The sequence below is a fragment of the Aythya ferina genome (assembly GCF_964211825.1).
Source record: "Aythya ferina genome assembly, chromosome: 1".
Classification (NCBI taxonomy): Eukaryota; Metazoa; Chordata; class Aves; order Anseriformes; family Anatidae; genus Aythya; species Aythya ferina.
Genome location: NC_140296.1, coordinates 111,631,260 through 111,652,910, shown reverse-complemented (window position 1 = coordinate 111,652,910; position 21,651 = coordinate 111,631,260). Strand labels below are relative to the sequence as shown.

Below are 21,651 nucleotides of genomic sequence, written 5' to 3'. Positions count from 1 at the left end.
ATCAGTCCATTCTTCTAAAATGGTTGGGTCATTTTGTCAGTAAGTTGGGTATGGATCTCTCCTTACCATCTGTAGGAAGTGGGGAACCAAGCTAGATAATTGCTTTTTTGATAAATGATGTATTTTATTCTTGTAGCTTTGACTAAGCAGCATGTTCTGTATTTTATGATCTATCATGGCTGGTCTCTCTCTCAATGCCTTATGTTTCTAGCAACTCCTCCTGCATAATCTCACTATCAGTTCGAACATGACCCAACGCACATCTCGTCTTTTTTCTAAGTCCATTTGTGACCTGAATAAAACAAGGATCATGTGAAGAAAGAAAAGACAGGCAATTACGAAATCAGATAGTACTCACATTCAAAGACTGTCATTATATCCTTATTTTGTAATATCCTAATCTTTGTGATCATATTCTGCCTTTTGTAGGTAAAATACATTGTGCATCTTCCATTATATTCTTTTTCCTTGTTCTTTCCTATACACTTCTTTGTTTTTTTCTACATACTTTTACTAGAATATAAATTGGTTAAAATAATATTTTTTTAAGAAATAATAAATAATTGCTTAAAATAAATTAGATCCTAGTTTCTGCACAATAGTAGAGTCAAACAGGCTTTCCTAGATTGCTCTTTTTATAAAGTGATCAGGTATCAGAAGGATAAAAGGACTTTAAAATTGTAATATTTATATATTGACAGAATATAACAAATATGGAAGATGTCAGTCTCATAGTACAATAATGGGTTTCAGCAAGCAATTTAAGAAAATGTATGAGGTGTGTAAAAGCATAGCAAATTATGTGTTTCAGAAAGATTAAACCATCTCTTCCTCAGCTACTGATGGTTGCCATTCATTGTAAATGACAGCAGAGTCTTCTCCATTTTAATTTGATTGATGAGTTCTCAGCCAACTATAAAATTCCCATTTTCATGAGGGATGTTTTCCCACACACAGACCAACAAGTGTCAGATACACATAAAAGTTGTTCTACGTTTTCTTTGCACTCCCTTTACTTCGGCTTACTTGGTAACAGTCAATTCAGACCTTGTAAAACTGGGAAACCAGTGTATGTCCTCACCATGACAAGCTTGCGCAAAGCAGTGAAAATGCCCCTGTCTTTAAAGAAGCAAGGTTTGTGAGCGCTACGGTGACCAACATGTCTGCATTTGATAGCACACAGAGTACCTCTCAGGTAAGGGAAGTACTTAACAGTTATTACTGTCTCGATCACTAAAGACTGGTAATTGACCCATGACCTTATTTATTAGACATGGCAATTCAAAAGAGTCTTAGAAATCAAGTCTCAGCTAGCTGGAGGTGAGGCCCTCACTCCTCACTGCCTGAGCAATACCAAGAGAGCAGGGCCTGACAGCAGAGGCAGCCATCAGCTGTCCCCCCCAGCTTTAGTGATTTATGTGGTTTCCCAGAGGGACACCAGATTTTAGCTCTTCAGGCCCATAGGGGCCTGTAGCGGCCTGGGCTCCCTGGGCACAGCCAGGGCCCATCCCAGCAGGGTGCAGGGCAGGGTGGGGGGCAGCCAGGACAGCCCCAACATGAGTGCGGCCCGCAGCCAGGCCAGGATGTGGGCCTGTGGGTGCTCCTGGCTTAGCAGGGTCCCTGGACAGGCAGGGCTGTGGAGCAGCAGGGCTGTGGCGCAGCAGGGCTGTGGCTCGCATAGGGATCAAGAACGGGAGCCACTGCTGAAAGCAGCTCCCAGGGATAGGAGTCGGCCCTGTCTGTGTCCTCAGGATTGAGCTGTGGGGAAGCCTCTAACCACGGCCCCAGTGGGATGGGGCCACCCTCAGCTGCACTGGCTCTGAGCTGGCTCCGAGGCCCCGCAGCCAAAGTCTTTGTGGGGAGAGGCACTTTACTGTAGCACATTACCCTTTGCTGTGGTTATGGCCACAAGCCATGCACCGCATGCACCCAAGTCCTTTTGGGAAACAGACACAACTACACTGGGAACACTGCTGGGAACAGTGGAGAACTTATCTCATTTTAAGCAATAAGTATTAACTTTGGGCTCTGGTGCACAATGCACCTCAAAAGCTTTTACAGTCTCTTTCAGTACCTCTGCACATAGCTTCAACAGTGCTAAAACTCTTTTGCAGCTGCTTCTTAAATGCCTTCTCCCTACTCTGTGCCCAAGCTGGAAACTAGCAAGTCATGAATCAGTGTCTTTAAGAGTTCACCAGAGCTTTGCAAAGTGTTAAGATCTTTTCATATGCATCTGTGTGTAATACAAACAAACCTAAATGTCATACATTAAACATTAAATAAGGAAAATTATATTAATTAAAAAGTTTCTACAGCTTAAAAACACTAGTCAAATCATGATAAAGCTACAGTAAAGCACTTTTATAGACATGTTATCATTTGTGAAGCCAATTAAATTATCAGTGCTTCTCTGCATGATCCCTGGTATTTCATTGGAGAAAACTTTAGTGTCTTTGAATTGTTCATTCAGACTCCCTGCTAATTACTTAACCATTAAGGCAATATTTTATTATCATCCCCCAGGCTTTACAAAAGTCAAATCTTATACAGTTCATATAATTAGTAGCTCACAAAGTCACTTCTGTTGGATAAAGTCAGGGAAAATAAGATGCCTCCCAGTGATTAAAAAGTTAGAAAAAAATGCTGTGTGATAACAAACAAATACAAACTTTTTTTTTTTTTAAGTCATCAATGCACAAATAATTTGTGCAAATGATAGATACAATAACTGCTAGCTGAATGAAGGAAATGTTATAATGAGAAACATTTTGAAAGTACTAATTTATCAACCCATGAAAAATGAAAATTCCTGCATACATAAGCATCCAGAACAAACTTTTAACTTACTTGTAATGTATTTTACATGTGATTTTGAGTGGGAAAGATGACCTTTTTCCTTCTCCAAATACAAAGCAACAACCTATTCATAATGAAGTGCCTGAGTTTCCGATTTGCCCATCAGGCAGTTTGTGCTCTGAGTTCTGTGGAGCTGGAACTGCCACAGATCAGTAAGCAACAAAGAGGATAGGAAGCTGGGCAAAAGCCAAGATCCTGCTTCATTAAGGAACTCAGTTAAAGTTAAGCATGCAGGTAATTCTGTTGATTATGCTCTTTACAGAGTCATATCCTAATCCTTATTTTAGCTTTCATGTGGTTTGGGGACTCTCTAAGTTGAATACGTCTAGCACCTGTGTATGGTTTGATACCACAAGCTGCAGTCACAGTGACTTGCATGCAGTAACGCAATCTGTGATCTCATAGCAGAACATTTGCAAACCCTAGTTCTAAAAAACGTTATACAAATTGGAAATTACAGTGGAGTGCATATACCATTGATTCTTTGTGCAATTTTCCTATAAGTTTTGATTGGAATTGCTTTGAGCTACAGTTGGCAGTGGTCTTACATAACGTGAAGCTCCACAGTGGAGGCCAAACCATCCTCAGTCCTGTTTGATATGCCAAAGAAGTAATAAGGAGATTCTTCATTTCTTCACAGTGAGCAGACATGGTTCTGTACAGACCATGAGCAGTGTAAAGCTGTACTCAGTTTGTGCTGGTTTGGTGGTACCTATCAGGGCATAAACAGGCATGACAGAAGTCTGCCAAAGTCTAACTCACAGGTTAGAAGAAATCATAGCCCTTAAAACATGCTATTAGACATGTTTCACGTTCAGGAGGAATTCCTTAGGAATTAAGGTTGCAAATTAACAGCCTGTGATGACCTTGCTTGCTTATTACCTGAACAGATATTGTGGCAAATTTTCATGTTATTGGTTGTTGTTTTTCTCTGAAATAAGCTTGTTCACAAATTCTTCTGTCCTTGTTTTGGACTAAGCACCACCCTAGTCTCTAAAGATGCATGCATGTCTCTGAAATTACAGTGGTTGGGACATTTGGTAAATTAGCTTTTAAAAACTTGGGTAGGAAATTTAGTGTTTGCTAGTTTTTGAAAGGCAATGGTAAATTGCTTCTTTCTGAAGTTGAAATTCAGACAGTGAAGCATAATACTTGTTAGTAGAGTATAGGCTTTGATATTGTATGGCAGCTGAAGTGCTGTATTTCAATCCTGTGCTGCATATTCAGTGATCTTTATAGAGGAACAGTTTCACCTTGAATGTTGGCAGTCAGCACCAAGTTATCCCAGGAGCTGAAGTTATCCAAAACCTGTGATCATTTGGGGGCTCTCAGCATGTGTTAGTATGTTTATGAAGGGCTGGATTTTATTTAAAAGTATCCAGTAATTGTAATTGTTTTACTCTACATTTGGATGGGGGAGGACTGTCAGTAGCTTTGTAAACTTAACCATACCAAAGCTGTCCTGATATCTTTGGCTTTAGAATGCGAGGAGTTTATCTGACATAATGGTGCGTGCATTTGTGTTGGCTTCAGTAAAAGTAGAATATCAACATCTTCACCCATTTTTCCCCAGCATTTTCATGAGTATATATATAAGACAAAAATAAATAAAAAGAAAATCCAACCATATTGAAACCATAAAGGCTTTAAATATACTCCAGAATGCCATTTCAGAATAAAACATTTACTTTTTTTTTCTTAATTGAAAATAAATCATGTTCTCCTTCAGTTTTATTTTTGAATAATGAACAGCTTGAAGTTTAAACAAAATATTTTTCTTGAATAGGACTGCTGTGTTTCTTTTGATCTAAACTGGTTTGTCATTTGGGGGACAGAAAGGAAGGAGTGCTTTGAGAACTGACAGAAAAAAAATATTGGAAGTAGTAAGGATTTTAAAGAGAACTCATTTTGCTGCGAGTGAAAAGGTAGCCTGGAATTGCCACCTCTTTAATCACAAACTTCTTTGTTGTGGTACTGTATGTATGAAAGGTAGCTATTAAAAGCAAGAATTTAATATTAATCTTCAGCTAAGGCCTGGCAGGATTTGGACATGAGTAAAAAAGGAGCAGTCATTCATAACACCCTTCCCACATTTCACCTTACCTTCTCTCTTCCTTCCTCCCAGCAAAGCTGAGAGGAGTCAGCATCTACCGCCTATATCTACAATGCTGCTGTCTTCCTAGTACCAAACCTGCTGTCATTCCAATCAGTAGAAAATTGCCACTGACTGTAATCACGGTGGTATCAGACCAGCAGCCTTTTAAAGGGAAATCCCCTGCTGTTCCCACCTCTCTTATCTCTAGCACCAGAAATACTTATATTTTTTCTTCGGTGACAGCAGGGCAGGATTCCTTCCTAATACCTATTCAGCAAAGTCAGAAGAACACACTGGGAGAACTGCTGAAATTGTTGGGTCAAAATTAAGCTCTTAAAATTACATCTGAAAAAATGGCTCCTGCATTCTGATGGGTAATCAAGTGCTACCCTTTTAGTCCCACACACTCCCTTTTCCCTCAGACACTAATGAAACAGCTTTCGTATCAAGTGGCTGCTTTGGAATCAGAAGCAAAACTGATCTGTGTATATGTTATCTGTAAGTTAATGCCTTTAATAATTCACTTAATTTGAACTGACAGTGAACCCATAAAATTCATAAATCTTGGTACTTATTTATCGAACACTGCATTCTAATATTGTTATTTTGTCTTATTGCAAGGGAAGGAAATACTGCCTAGTTCCTGTAGCAATATAAAGAATATAGTCTTGAATATGTCAAAATGAGAAAAAGCCACATGGATCTTTGAAATATGTATACCAATGGCTTCCATTGTACTGGTGAAGGAGTCGGAAGGAATATGAGCCCATGCAGTCCACACGTGTTAGAGTTGCTCTTTCATTTGTTTCAGTTCTGTTTGCTGATTGAGAATCCAGAAGACAGTACCTGTAATTCGTACTGGCATGTGTGAATGTAGTAGTTGGCAGGAGAAAAAAAGAAATCTCTGTCTAAACTTGTGTGCTAAAGGCTGAGAACAGTTTTAAAATAATATTTCAGAATGCGAACCAGGCATATTTATGATAACATTTATTTTAAATAATTGTTTCTGCTTTAAAGGTCAGCAGAAAGGCTTTTAAGGTTCTGCTGTGATGAAGAACTGCTGGGATTTCTGCTCCAACTGGGTGGGCGGTGGGCTCTGACTGCTGCAGCATCTCCCATCCTCACAGCAGCTGCTATCTGGGTTGTTTCTTGACACAATTAAGAGTAGCCTCAGGCTTTCTGTAGTTTGTGCTAGAGGGTATTGGCACCTCTGTCCTACATCTCCAAAGGTTATTAGAGCAGTGCCTCCCAGCCCTCATTCCAACACAGTGCGAAGGACTCAACTAATTGACCCTGCTGTCAGAGGCTTCTCAGGAGACTCTGGGCAGGTCAGGCCCATCTGCAAATACAGGGATGTCATTCCTGTCTCATCAAGGCATTGTGAGGAGAAGCACATTGAGCCTTAAAAGTCTCTACTACTGAAATAAGGAAGCCATATAAATAGCACTGGTAGATACGAAGTTATCCCACTCTTTAGTGTTATTAATATATGAAACCTACATAAAACATAGACAGTGAGCTTGTGTTTACTTGATACTAGTGAAGTTTCCTAGGTAACAGTTTCAAGCAGCAGTGATGGCTGTCTATTAGGAAGCTGTCTCTTTTAATGTTTACCCATCAGACATCAAGAACATACATATATTTTTTAAGTCCATATACCAAAATAAAAACTGTGAAGCATTATGTGATCAGAATAGCATATATATCTAGGTTGGAAAGAAAAGACAGTGCATTATAACTGCCTGGAACAGATTTTACTTACGACCAAAATTTGCTGCTATTAATAAAAAAATATTTTCTTGTTTTGCAGCTTGCAGGCCTGGATTCTATAAAGCATTTGCTGGAAATGTAAAGTGTTCCAAGTGCCCTCCACATAGTTTGACCTATGTTGAAGCAACTTCTGTATGTCAGTGTGAGAAAGGTTACTTCAGAGCTGAGAAAGACCCACCAACTATGGCATGTACCCGTAAGTCTGATCACTACCGGTGTCTGCAGTTCTGTGACTCATTTATGCATTTTTTTTTATTTAAAAATGACATGAAATTGTACATTTTCTGAATAATCCTGTTAAAAATTACCAAAAGAGATTTCTTGATCAAATTTCAAACAGCAGTTTTCTGTTTAGTTATATCCCTAAAAATACTGCCATGTTTCTTACATTAATGACTTATTAACCTGTAGTTCTGAGGGATAATGTAAGGTATGTAATCATTGTCATGTAGATAGCAATGTTGAATTTTAATTATTCATATGTATTTTAAGGACTTGAAAATATTCTTGCGCAAAAACTTGCAAAAAACTGCGGCTGCATATGAATAAAAAAAAAAAAAAAAAAAAAAAAAAAAACAACACGGATATTACATACTCTCCTGTCTCCTCAGATAAAAATTAAAGCCAAAGTACTATTGCAGTAGTTAGCAGTGCATAGTCAATTTTTGGTATGACTAATGATGTAAAAGTAACTGAGCTGACAGTAGCAGAATTGAAGTACTTCCCGTGTTCATGCTAGTCTCTCCATGTGGCACTACACTGGGTAAACTGGGAATATACCAGGTAATTTGAGGCTGATTGACAAAGTTATAGGTGTTCTGTAATCCTGAGGTCATTACGTAGACCAAGCCATTTCACGTCCGTTGAGTGGGAGTGATCTTCACCAAAAGCGACATTGATCAGATCCAAGGCACTTATCAGAAAGTTGTCCAATCTAGCCATAGAGCATTCAGAGGTGAAAGGTACATCCCAGACTCCAGCTGCTTGAGGGACGTGGGTTCAAGAAGCACCTCAAACCAAGTAACATAATCTGCTGTCAGCTCGCTCTGGAGTGAGGCGTGTAGGTCTGTCATTTTTTACGGAATGTGTGAGGGGAGAAAAATGTTGTTCCAGACTTCCCAAAGGAAAATGTTGATTACAAACAATTCCACTCAAATGAGTGCCCTGAGCATAGGCTATGAAAACTTATCCACAGAGCCACATCGCAGGCACTCTTGACAGTTTCATGCTTATTAAGATGGTTTCACTCATACATTATGCAGATGTGGTACCACATTACTTATGCCATTGATTTTTCATTTCCAAAAGACAGTTTTCTGAAAAATTGCTCACACATGGCATTATGTTCCCCTAGTTATCTTTCAGGGCACAATTTTAAGCCCAGCTACCCACCAGTATTGATAAGGTAAGGAGGAACATGAGAGCCTTGTGGCACCAGGGAGCAGGTACCTACAGCACCCTGGTCCTGCTCCCTTTTCCCCAACAAAACTGGGATGCTGAAAGCTGCTTTGGCTGACAGCTGTCGGGAGAGATTTGCTGCCAGACCACTCTATTCCTGCTGAGGATATCAGCCAGAGCAACCGAATAAGTGGGTGTAGGGAAGAAATCAACCACAACAGCAGTACCAGTGCCCCATCTCACCTCAGATTTGGAGAAATAACAAATAAGGGAGACCATGAACCACATTCTGGTTTCTTCCTTTTTCTTGGTTCAGTGCCACCACAGATTGCCTCTTATTCAACCTAGATTGCAAGGTATCAATATTTCACTGACTTTAATAGCAGATGTATTCATCTTATACCTACAATGATGATTATTTCACTAATTGTCAGCTCTGGAAATGACACTAAGATTCTGACAGGCAGACTGTGTTCTTATCTTCTTGCATATCATCAGTAATGAAGAGTCTGCAGGCTAAATTATTCCCTAACCGATATCTTTAGCCCCACTGCTTTCAAATTATGCTCTCGGTTATTAAAATTATGTTTCTGTCATAAATACAACTTCACTGCCTTCGGTGGGTCTGTGCAGATGTGGATAATTTAAATTTAATAAACAAAGATATTGGTGATGTATGAGACAGGGTAGAATTTAGCATGTTTCTTCCAAACTGTCATGCTTTACCGTAATAAAAGGAGCTTGAAAGTTAGAAAAAAAAGTGAGCCAATTTGACTACACAAAGAGAAAAGGCTGCACAGTAAGAATATGCCTTTTCTACATAAACACTTTTGGGACAGGTCTCTATTTTTGATGTCAATTTTCAAATTTTTATCCTGACATATAAGACAAGATAAGAGATTAGAAATTTTTCTTGTGACTTTTCAAACGAGTTGTTCTTGAATCAAACACATTTACTAATGGATTCTCTTTACAAACCTCTTCATTTTAAAATATTTTAAACCGACTACATTCAAACCTATTTTATTTGCTTCTTCACGTCCTGAAAAGCAATATGCCTAAAATAGGTAGATATTTTTATTCTCTCTCTCTTCATTCCTGTATAGGGTTAGAAAGTAATTTCTCACTCCAGAATTTTTCCTTGGTTCTGGAAAACTTGCACGAATAGCAATATGGAGAATAAGGACCTTGATCCGAGAGACTATGAATTGAAGAGCTTAGCTTCAGGCATCCATTTTTTCAAGCTGAGCTTTGAATCTAATTTCATTAATTCTGTGAAAGTGCATACTGTATATTTTCCCAAGATTGTACAGTTCCCATTTTTACTTCATGAAACTGTATTTTATAAAAGAAGAGTATGCACTTCATAGAAAGCATAGTAGAATTCTAATTTTAATGAGAGGAAAAGAAAATTACATTGGGATATATTGTTAATTACTTTCTCATAGCCTTTTTCCATTTAATTGGCACTTGTTATCAATCTCTTGCTGCTGCTCTTTCTCCTTATTGTATTTCATTGCCATATGTGAGTACTCTATCAGTGATCTCTCCACACACACAGTGAGCAACAAATAACAGCATATCTTCTTCCCTGTCTGATTACTCTGTGCATAAACTAACATTTCCCACTATGATGTAATTAATAAATTGATCTATCTTTCAAGGTCAAAGGCAGGCAGTCTTTCATTGAGTCTGAGTATGAATGCATCTATTCTCATGTTAGGCTTAAACAATTTTGAGCCAACAAATTTATGTTCTGTTCAGAAACCTTTGGCACAAACTGTATCCTCCATACCGAAACTTTTTAAGAGCTACCACTGTGTTCCAGCAGCAAAATCAAGCAACAGGCTTGAAGCCTTTGACTGTACTGCTTCTATTGCTATTTGCGTGTGTATATACATATATATATATATATATATATATTTGTTTGTAATTTATCATTATGCTCAGACTTGGAGTATTGGTTTGCAGTCACCAGTTCCTGTCATGAGGAAATTCTTCCTGCCTGCCTCATTGAGAAAAGAATAAATGATTCTGAAAAGGCAAAAATGTAATACAGCATTCCACACCAAGTGTCACTAATCTATGCTGCATATATGTATGTATGTATATAAAAAAGCAATTACGAACTCAAGGGACACAGGTAGACGGTGATTCTGACTATTCTCATGAGATGATGATTAATTTCTGCCACTTCTGCTGTGAATTCAGTTGTCAAGTAATACACAACGATGGCAGTGTAGTTGTTGGTAACAGACAGTTCTCGCTTAAAAAGAAAAAAAAAAAGAAAAGAAAAAAAATATTTTCCAGACAGTCATTGCCCTGTATTATGTAAAATACTGCACTGTCCTCACCAGACTTCTGCAGCATTTGGATTGCTCCTCCTTCCTTCCACAAAGGGCAAAATGCACTTCACTTTCATAGATGGAGAGCATACACAAAGCAGCTAGGCGAGGTGCGAAGCACAGCATGAGGCATAAACTCAGCTGTGATGCACTTGGAGTAAGCCTGATTTTCCATAAGAGATCAGTGCCAGTCTACTCCACAGAGGGTGTAGAAATACTTGTTTCATTATAATTCGCAAATGAAGCAAAAGGCATTGCTCACACTCAGGCTGTGTTTTATCTAAAAAGCAGAAGAGCTTCATTTTTAGTAATGCTCAACCATCTGAACTGTTTTACTCTTCTGCATAAAATCCAAAGTCATGAATTTTGCTGTTAGAAAAGGATCCATCATTTTCACCAATGTACTTGGTTTCCTTAAAAACAATATGAGGAAATCCCTGAGAGCCTTGCACACAGATGTCTGCAGAAGGGTTATTGCTGCCAAGTTTTTTTGATGTGTCAAATAATCTTTGTGTAATTTATAAATGATAACAAAGCAATCGGGCCACATCCATAAAAGCCCAGTGACACATAATTTAGCTGAATCTGAGGATTAGAATTAATTGTCTCTCTTTGTTCCAAGTTCTAAATCTTAGTAAATGATTCACTGCATGTCATTACAGCTTAATATTTGCATGAAATCACAGTTAAACTGGCATAATTTAACAGCAATTAAAAAGCTATTTAATCGTCATGCAAATTGGCATGAGGGGCCTTGAGTATGAAGGGTGTCTGAGGGTTTTTTCAGTACTTGCAGGCGGACAGTCGTATACTTTCAGACATCCCTAACATAACTGATAATCTTCTCCTTATTCATTGAAATATGAATGTACAATAATTTGTGTTTTCTCTTATAAATGAGAGTTAAATCCCAAATCATAAATATAACAACCTTCACTTCACAGTATATGGCTAAAAAAGTTATTTTATCTACCATATTGGCTCTTTGGCTGATACTATCTACACAGAACAACAAACTAAACACATTAAGATAGACAAATCCAGGCAAAAGAAAAAGCCCTCTTAGTGCCTGGATACACATTAATTCCTATGTTTTAGCATGCCAAACTTATTGAAGGGACATACAAAAACTAAGCTGTGATAACCCATTGTCATAATATCTGTAGTTTATATAAGATTAGATCTGAACCAGTTTTAAAACATTGGCTCCAGTCCTATGAGTGATTACACACATGCTTAATTTTAAATGCATGAATATTACCAATTATTTCAAGGGGATAACTGATCCGCTTAAAGTTATGCACATATGTAAGCGTGATTAAAGATCTTCTTCCGTATTCCTAAAACTCCTTATTGGTTTTAACAGTGTGAATTTGTTAAGACCAGTCATTATTTAATTTCTCACAGAATGTTTTTGGATGAAGCACAATTACTCCTTTCTTCTGCACATAATTACTAAGAACTGAAGCTGAAGTAATCTGTGCTGGTTTTAGCTTATTTCAATTGGAGAACTGTTTTCCAGAGTAGCTACAACCACCGGTGTCACAGTAATTTTATGGGAAGTTAAGAGATCTGTGAATCTGAGACACTAAGGTTATAGAGGCTTTTTTCTACCAACTCAGCATCTTCAAGGCTGTACCTTGTCTCTGCTTTCCACACCATTGGAAAATAATGCATCAATATAAATAGCAGTTGTTAACAAGTTGCATTTGTAAATACTTACGTATTACAGTATTTCAAATGCTACAATATTAGACTTATCACAAGGTCACACTCAAAAGCCAGGAAGGATATACTCAAAATATTCTCTGGGACTGTAAAAACTGCAAACTACAAAAATAATTTTCATCTGCCAGGTTCCAGAAATATTGATCTTCATACAGTACAAATAAGTCACGTACCATTCAGCTAAATGACTCCTTGATATTCCAAGAAATAACTGCTCTTCACTGTCAGGGGCTTTTTGGCTGCTAACCATAAGCTCTGTGCAGATAGATACACAAATACTCTCACATTCAAAATATTTTAATCCTTCTTGTCCACTGAAAAAAGTGCAAACACAGTAGCTCCAAGTATTTTAATTATCAAGTGCTTGAAATCTAGTAGCCAACTCATCATTCACCTTAGGGCAAAAATCATTCTAATAAAACCATAGCCTCAGCTGTTTAACGTTACAAAAAATATCAGAAAGAAAAAAGCAACTCAAATGTTCAACTACAATTCACAAAAAACCTTAACATTTATTGGTTCACATGATCCCTCCTGTGCCATACAAACATTTTTTTTTTCCTTTACAAGCATTACAGCTTTTATAGATACATTTAACACTGTATAAGTAAACAAATGCCATCACTTAAAACTATAAACTTTGGTGAGCCGAGCAGTGACTTTTCTTCTGCAACTATTATTGTTTCTTTCCTTCATTAAAGTTAGTATTTCTTTTTGATGTAATGTGTAGGTACAGTTGTATAGATGTTTATGTTTTTTTAGTAAAATATAAGATGAAATAATATTTTCTGTTAAGGTATAGTCCATTTTAGTATCCTGGGTCATCTTCAAGAAATAAGGACTTGAGTAAATAGACTTACTTCAGTAGGTGCATATTTCAAAGCTACTCAGGGGCTTGATTTTCTAAATCTCACAACGTTTTTGTTCAGATAAATACAGCTTAAAGTTTGAAAATTCCATCAGCATATCAGTGCTGTAGTAATTGTTACTAGTAAGGAAAAAAAAAAAAAAAAAAGTAAAATAATGGAACTAAATGACTAGGAAAAAATAATATAACTTTTTTTTGAGGGGGACGGAATGGGATTTGAGGTCCTGGTTTATATATGAAATGTCAGAAGGAGCTTTGATATTTTTTTTTTCCTTTCTAATGTAAAGTTTAACCATTCAAAACTTCATAGCTAAGTCTTGATGGCAGGTTATATAAATCATGAAAAGCTGTAAAGGAAGCTTAAAGTTTTCGAAGCTCTACTAACCACTGACTAAACCATCTTAGTGCACTGTGATTTTCTGATGAGAGCTGGGAATGTAATGTTCATTCAGCTCACCATAAGCCCAGAGTTCACCCGTTAAGTTTAGCACAGTCATTTTACATAGATCAAAACCTGGAGTATAAGGCTTTGCGTTTTGCCAGATCCATGTTTCTTGCCTAATTCTTATGGGCACTTTTTTGGTTTACATATAATTTGTTTTGAAAGCTGTGTGTTTGTGTTTGTTTGAAATACGCTAGCTCTAAAAAGAAGAATATGCTAAGTAGAGATAAGATTATTTAGAGTTCCTCTAACAGTTTCCACCTTCATCCTTTCACTAATTCCTGTCTGAATATGCAAAGTCTCAGGTGATTTACTTGTGGTGATACACAGAAAATCAGCATAACAGCTTAAAACTTGCTTGGTGTCCCTTGGCTATTGTGGGATCCACTGGAAATGGATCACTTGTGGTTCCTCCAACTCTACACAGACAGCTGTACCACTTGTTGGCTAGCTAAGAGGTTTCCTATATTCTGCCTGTTGCTAGTACTTCTGCATTCCTCCTCCCTGTGGTCTTCAGGAACTATTTTTTCTCCTGTTTTGCAACCATCCCTTTAGATCTTTAGCTTGTAAGTGGGATGTCTTTGCTGTTAAACTGATGCTGATTAGGTGCCGGGCAGGGATAAAAAACATGTAAACTGTCTCTTGTGCCTAATACTCTTAGCCTGTTGCTACCCAGCTCTGTTAATGAGTAGCAGCAAAGAAATCCCCCAGGATAATAGCAGCGAAGGATAGAAAAAATATGTGGTACTAAAGAATTAATACAAACAACTTCACTTCCTGTAGTTATTCCAAAGCTGTCATTTATTTACTTACTCAATTTAACTCTTCTAAGACACAGAGGACCATAAGTATCAGAAAAGCCTACTTTACTAGGCAAAACATAAGGAAATAAATTCTGTGGTTGGAACTCTACAGCTCTACCCCAGTACCCCACAAGTCAAAAAGTATTTAGTGCAAATTTAAGTTATCAGGTCTAGCTTGGACCTTCCCAAGTAATTTATATGTTGTCTTAAATTATTTCTGAATTAATTCTAATTCATTTAGAGTTTTCAGCTTCTTACGATCTTACATGTTTATCCTTCCTGTTTAATTTTCAAGGATTTAAATTATTTAGATAATTTTAAGTTTTTCAATTGAATTCACTATTCAAACATCATCTTTTCAACTTTTTGCAAATAATTGCCTTAAGATTAATATTATATTTTTGGGTGGTTTTGCCTCCAAAGCAGACAACAGACGCTTAACAGGCTTTCCCCCTCCTTCTTTGCAGGGCCACCTTCTGCTCCCAGGAACGTGATTTTTAACATTAATGAAACAGCTCTCATGTTGGAATGGAGCCCCCCAAGTGATACAGGAGGAAGAAAAGACCTCACTTACAGTGTCATCTGTAAGAAATGCGGGTCGGATGCCAGCCAGTGTGAGATATGTGGGGGAGGCATCCGCTTCATCCCCAGGCACACAGGTCTCATCAACTCCTCCGTGACAGTGCTGGACTTTGTGTCACATGTCAACTACACCTTTGAAATAGAGGCCACGAATGGCGTCTCGGAGCTGAGTTTCTCGCCCAAGCAGTTCACAGCTATCACAGTTACCACGGACCAAGATGGTAAGTCTCACCACCGTGCGTCTGTTACTATGCCCCTGTCATTCGTGCACTTTTTATGGGTATCATTTTGCTTCTTGGAAGTCTGGGTCAGTGAGTTAGGATGCTTTGCAGATTGTTATGCATTTTTATGTGTGAGGACTTTCAGTTTCTGCTGATGAGGCCACTGAATGCTTTTGTCAGTTGGCCCTTGACCCCAAAACACAGGGCACAAAACCACATCTTTGCTTAATGTGTCTTCCTGTTTAAATGAAGTGCATACTTTAACACAACCTGAGCCTACCAGTGGTTTGTCACAACTGGAGTCTGTGTCTGATGTTCTTCCAAGTCTTCCCTTACAATTTCAGTTTTGAAAGACTAAAGCACCACATTACCCGCCAATTTCATAGTTTAAAGGTGAAATGAAAGTGAATTCATTTCCTTTAGTATCCATGTTTCGTAGTACTAATACAGCATGATTTACTCTAAGATGTTTCAGCATCTGTATGAGCCATTTCCTCAGGTGAGATATCATAATGGATTTTTTGTTACTTTAATTGTCAACTTCATGTTATCATTTCTGATATTCCCCCACACACCATTTCAGTTCAGATTCATGTTTAGGGCTGTCCTTTATGAGAAACATGGGTACCAAAAAGAGCTCTGTAGTTTATTTCTGCACATTTTTCCTCTTCCATCTATAGACATACTTACTATGCCAGCAAAAAGCATCATAGGTTACCAACAAAGCAATCTGTATAGTAGTGTTATCTTCTGGCTTGTGCTACTGTAGATCAGAAGGTTATTTCAAAATTATCCCTTGCTGACTTTTGTTCCAGAAATGTTTTTCACCTACTGTGCAGTGACATTGCAACTGTAGCTGAAGTGTTTAATGTAGGACACGAGCTGAACTGGCAAAACTAGGATTTTGAGTACCAAAACCTTTGGTCGTGTAAAAGTAATTAGTAAAAGTGCTAATGTTCAGGAGGATCCTGTTATGTTCCACTTGTAGGAAGGCCCTGTTTTTTTTCATTGATTAGCCTAGCAAAAATCTGCTTACCTGTGTATCTGGGACAAGCAGTTTTGTTGATGAGTTAAGTAATGACTTATTCGCCTTTGGGCATGCCAAAATTAACAGCTTGCTGTGATGATGATGATAATGACAATGATGGTAATTCTAATAATATTCTTGAAAATGGTTTGGGAAAACAATGAAAACTGCTCACTTATCTTTAATGTGATGATAGTAACAGAACAGATGATTACATAAGATACTTAATGATATGTTCATTGCAATGAGAATTGTCTTAAGCTCTCGGGCTATGCATCACACGTTGAACCTGTACCTCACTATTGCTTTCTCATCAGAGGAAAAACATGCTGCTAGAATCTACCTCTTTGGTATACTTACTTTCAGATGTTTTGTTACATGGTACAAAATGCAAGTCAGTAAGCATGCACAAGTGGAGGTCACCAGAGAGATGGTTTATTTTTAAACTGGCCAACAGCTGTCTGAACACACTTTGTGAATTGTATTTAAGTGGTGGGCTTTTAAAAAATAATACATCTTTTGCTGATGTCTGTTTCTGGTTTAAGGATATAGATTTTCACCGCAGTTTACTCAAAACAGGGAAAAGACCAACGTTCTGATAATTTGTGACACACTGACAGTAAAGTCTAGAGTGTAGGCTGCTTGCACTATAATAATTCTTACATTGCTAAAAATTCTATTGGAAGAGCTTGAGAGAATTTAAGACCAGATTTCCAGAATATCAGTATGTTTATTTGGATATAAAAAGACAGCTTTGCAGGAGGGAAGCATTGTAATAAATGAAATAGAGGCATCTATAAAATGCAGTTATAAAGATAAAATATTTTTTGTAGGCTTAAAAACTGTGTCATTGCATAAAATCATAAAAATGGTAACTATATATTTAGATGAAAAAGAGAGAAAGATAGTGTCATATGGAATAGTCTTTGGAAGAAAATTAATGGGGTTTTGGTTGATGGAAATTGAGAAGAAAATAAACATTTTTTTGTGAGTTTCTTTTAGTCATGAATAAAAAGTGGTAGTATGAAGAAAGTTAGGGTATCTTACCTGAGAAAACAAAGCTGTAGAACTAAAGCCACTGCAGAGATTTTATTAATGTTTATATATCACGCAGGAGTTCTCTGAGAAAAGGATTTATGACTTTTTTTTTTTTTTTTAATTTCATTGGTAGCCAGATACTACTAAACAACTTACAGTATTTTTCATGCCATATTTACCAAAAATACTAAATAATTGCCTTTATATTGCAAATATTTTCCAGCTGTACCACCAAGCAGCAAGCTCACTGTTGCAATCTTTCCTTCTAATCTTAATTATCTTGAAATGGACACTACTTATTGCCTGATGCTGCAAGATCATACACATGTTCGTATAAATGAAAGATACAAGATTATAGACATGAAGTGACAACAAATCAAAAATGTCTTAGTGTGGGCAGGTACTACATTACCAAAAGTCCACACTTAAAACATTTTTTTTTTCCTTTTGATGTGGCTAATTGGAAAAATCTAGACCTATAATGAATTATACCATGACAACTTATTTATCCTATGTTCATATTTTTCTTTTATATGAGTCTTTTCATACATACTGTTGTAATATTTTTTGCTATACGCATTACATGCTGATAGATCTCTCTCTATATAAATTGTTTTCTTCAATTATTTTATCTTTGTTAAGAATATGGAACAATATATTTAGCTGTTCTAAATACAAACCATTCTTGTTAGGTACAAGAATTTACAGTAGCTGAGGAGCTAGCATTTTATTTTCTTTGAGCATATTGGATTTACTTCCCTCTAGTGGCCCCTTCTTTTTGACACTTTATGTGGAATTAACAGATAGTTCTTTAAACATGCAAAACTGTTAGTTTGTGCTTCAGTGCTGGTTTTTTTTTTTTTTTTTTCTTCTTTCTTTTTGGAGAAGATACTGCTGTTGGTATTTTGCTGCAGTGCAGTGAATAATACCATGGGCATCCACAGAAACTGAGAAATTGTATTCTACCCCAGTTAGTGAGCAGAGAGTGAGAGCATCAGAGGGAGCATAGTTGCTGACAGGAGAAGTGAACTACTTCAGAAGTGATTAAGGCTCGTCTCTAGGAGTTATACTACAACTAATATTAAAGTCTTAACATGCATGTAATGTCTCTACATGCAATCACCATCATCAGCAAGATTAAGTACAACGCTGAGCTCTAACAATGGCAAGAAGCAAACTAAAGGAAAGTAACACTTACTTTGAAAAGGTTTTGTAAACTGCAACCCACAAACCACTTTGCAATTTGATGACTAAAGCATTACTAGATCTGATCGAATACTAAAGAAAACTTACTGACATTAATGCAAGCTATATAAAATCAATTTGTTATCATCCATGACTCGTTTAGTTATTAATTTTGCACAAATATTCATAAATTCAATAGCCTTTTTTTCTGGGTTTCATAAAGATACAAAGTTTATGCAGTCTCATTGTCTGTCAGGCACCCTGAAGAACTGTGAACCCAACTCGAGTTTGATAACAAAAAAGATTTCCCAGATACTGCATTCTCTCAACAGAAGCATGAAAAAACAGCCCTTAGGTCACTTATGCTCACCAAGCTGCTGGTTGGGTCTGTAAGTTAAAAAGCAAGCTGTGTTAGGCTGGACCTGAGAGGCCTACTGACAGACCACTTAGCTTGTATATCAGCTAGCCAGTTAGGAAAGTACACGTATAATTTCTGTATGACCACAGTATGTGCTGCCTTGTCCAGCAAGTGTGACAAAGATGGGGTAGGGATGTGCTGGAAAGCTTAGATGTTGTGATGGAGAATGAGGGAAGGTCAAGTATAAGCCACTCTTTCACTGTTTTGTTTTTAAATGTTTTAAGATACCAAAATAATCCATACTTTAAATTCAGATAAATGGGCAGATAAACAGAACGAGATTCTGCTCAGTAAAGCACTTAAGGAAAGTCCTTGTTCAAGGAAGAACATTAGCTCGAATTAAGTGCTTTCCCAAATCACTGCCAAACTAATTTGTGAACTGAAGGGTAAAACATTTTCCCAAAAAAAAAAAAAAAAAACTTCATCAGAAATGTTTAGTAATACCGTTGTTCTGCAAAGTGCTATGATGCCTTTTCTTTGTGGGGACGATAAAGTTTTATACTGCAGTGAGTATGCTGAGTGTGAAGTAATTGTACTCAATCGACTTTAAATCATTGTGTAAAAAGGCAGCTGAATTGTGATTTATGTTTCCCTTATGAATAATGGGAGGAAGAGACACCTCACTACATAATTTTCTTGGAGTCTGCCTTGCCTAAAGAAAACTCAGAAATACTTGAGGTTTTCATGCATAATTTACGTAGTAAATGATGAATAATTAAGCAAAGCAGAACTTAAAACAATAGTTCCTGTTTCCAAATAATAACGAACATATACATTCACCCAGTGAGCATTCATATGTTCTGTTACCTGAGTACAAAGGGCTTTTTTGACATTACATGTGAGTGGAGCTGTGAGACGGGTCCTGAGTGTGTCATTATGTACGTATAGATGGATTGTGGCTTGCTCCATTCCAGTCCCCCATTTTCAACTGTGTGACCAAGGAGTCTCTGACTGAGTAGTTTCCTCCATGTCCGATCTGCATCTTCACCTCATCGTGTTCCTCCTGTGGGATTCTGCACCCGCAGTCCCCTGCTCACCTTTTTTCTGCCAGCCCCACAAGCAGCGACCTCCCCTAAAACCACAGGCCAGCCATGGGACGTTTCATGGGCATCGTTCCTTTCATGGGTTTCTTCCGCCTTGACAGAAAGTTAATGCTACAGAGAAGTGCTCCTTCTGCCATCGCAACCCAGACATCTCATTTTATCCCTCCTCAGTCCTGCATTTCATGAGTGACTCTGGTCTCCCCAGTATCGAAGACCTGCTACCAGTGGACAAACTGTCGCGAGAGACTTGGCTCTGTCTGTGCATACACCCTATCACTGTGCTGAAGACCAGCCTTGTTTTGCAGTGTCTGTCTAGTGCAGACATTCTGCGCCTAGCTGAGGTATTAGGGCAGACTCTGAAACTGCAAATCTGGCAGGGTTCCTTTGTCTAGGACATTTTATCTTCTATCCATTGGCAGATATATTGTAGGTGATAAGATGTTTCCTAACCTGGTGGTAAAATCTTGCTGGTTTCTGAAAAGGGATTGCCTTTCATCTAATTTGTGTTTCCAGATAAGTTATGGCAAATTCATTGCTTGTGGAATTGGTAGTTCTTCAGATGTGTTTGTACCCTGGTGCAGATGAGCTGTATCAACAGCAGGCTCTTTTCACTCCCTTAGAGCTGTGGGAGCTGAGGAGTGCGTGGAAGGATTTCAGTGCCTCTTCCAGGACTTAACATGCCCTCATCATCATTCGTTAATAGCATATATCATGATGTTAACAATGCAGACAGCACACGTTGCCTCATCCAACTGTAAGCAAAGCATCTCAGTAGAACTTCTACCAGGACAGTTTTCAGGATCAATCCCTCTGGCTGATCAAAGCATAGTTTCAGGACACTTGTCAGGGTGGGAGAAGAGTGCCCTGTTCACTTATTCTAAATTGCATGGTAGCATCTGACTTTCACCCTAATCAAAAATCAACCTTCCTTTTCTTCCCCTGAGCCTCAAACCTCTATAGATGTGATTGTCCTTTGTGACTTTAAAGTCAAGAACATTTATCTTCTTATACTGGCACGACAAAACCCTTTAAAGCGTCTTCCAAACTATTTATGTTAATGGTTTCTAAATCTAAAGGAACAGCTATTTGTAATAACCAATTGTCAAAATGGAATAGCAGGTCACATAAAAGCCTGTTATGAAACAGTCACAAAACAGCCTCCAGCAGACATTAACAAAGCTCAAGCCACATGATTTGATTAAATAAGAAATGTCATGAAAATTTCATAGATGACAGTAAATGAGAAATTTATGGCATTTGTGGACCTAGTACCTACAGCTGTATAGATACTTCCACCAAACCATGTCCTGTTATGAGAACAGTGCAGAACACTGCTGCCAGTGCTATTCACGTGAAAAAACTGAAGGAAAATGTTAACATGGTGGTTACTAGCTAAAGATAGTCTGTAAAGGCCCATACTGAGTGTAGCATGAAGATGGTAAGAGAGATTACCAATAAAAAAAAAAAAAAAAAAAAAGTTTGAGATGTGCAGTCCCTATTTTAAGACACATCTGAATAATGCTCTTTTCCAATTACACGTTTAATTTTAAAAAGATTTTCAACATTATGCAATGAATATTCATGCTAGTCTGTGAAACTATATGTAGATATATTCATATTTATCTCAGTGTGTGTATACATTAAGCATTTAAATTTGGAAAGAAAACCACAAGGAAAAAATGCTAAGTCTTCATTCTCAGACTTTTTCAACTCAGATGCTGTTGAACACTCGTCAGGTCTACCCAAAGATTCTGGAGCCCCCATTATAAGAAACACATGGACCTGCTAGAGCAAGTCCAGAGGAGGGCCATGAGGATGCCCAGAGGGCTGGA

At 37.6% G+C, this 21,651-nt stretch overlaps 1 protein-coding gene across 3 annotated transcripts in view; it reads left to right on the top strand.

Moving 5' to 3' along the window:
• The window catches only part of EPHA6 (EPH receptor A6), a 516,782-nt gene that overhangs the window by 250,775 nt on the left and 244,356 nt on the right, over nucleotides 1-21,651 (top strand). For all 3 annotated transcript variants that reach the window (XM_084506721.1, XM_084506720.1, XM_084506719.1), the window contains exons 4-5: nucleotides 6,762-6,917; nucleotides 14,773-15,108. In XM_084506721.1, the coding sequence (XP_084362847.1) occupies nucleotides 6,762-6,917; nucleotides 14,773-15,108 (492 nt within the window). The remainder of the gene's footprint in view (nucleotides 1-6,761; nucleotides 6,918-14,772; nucleotides 15,109-21,651) is intronic.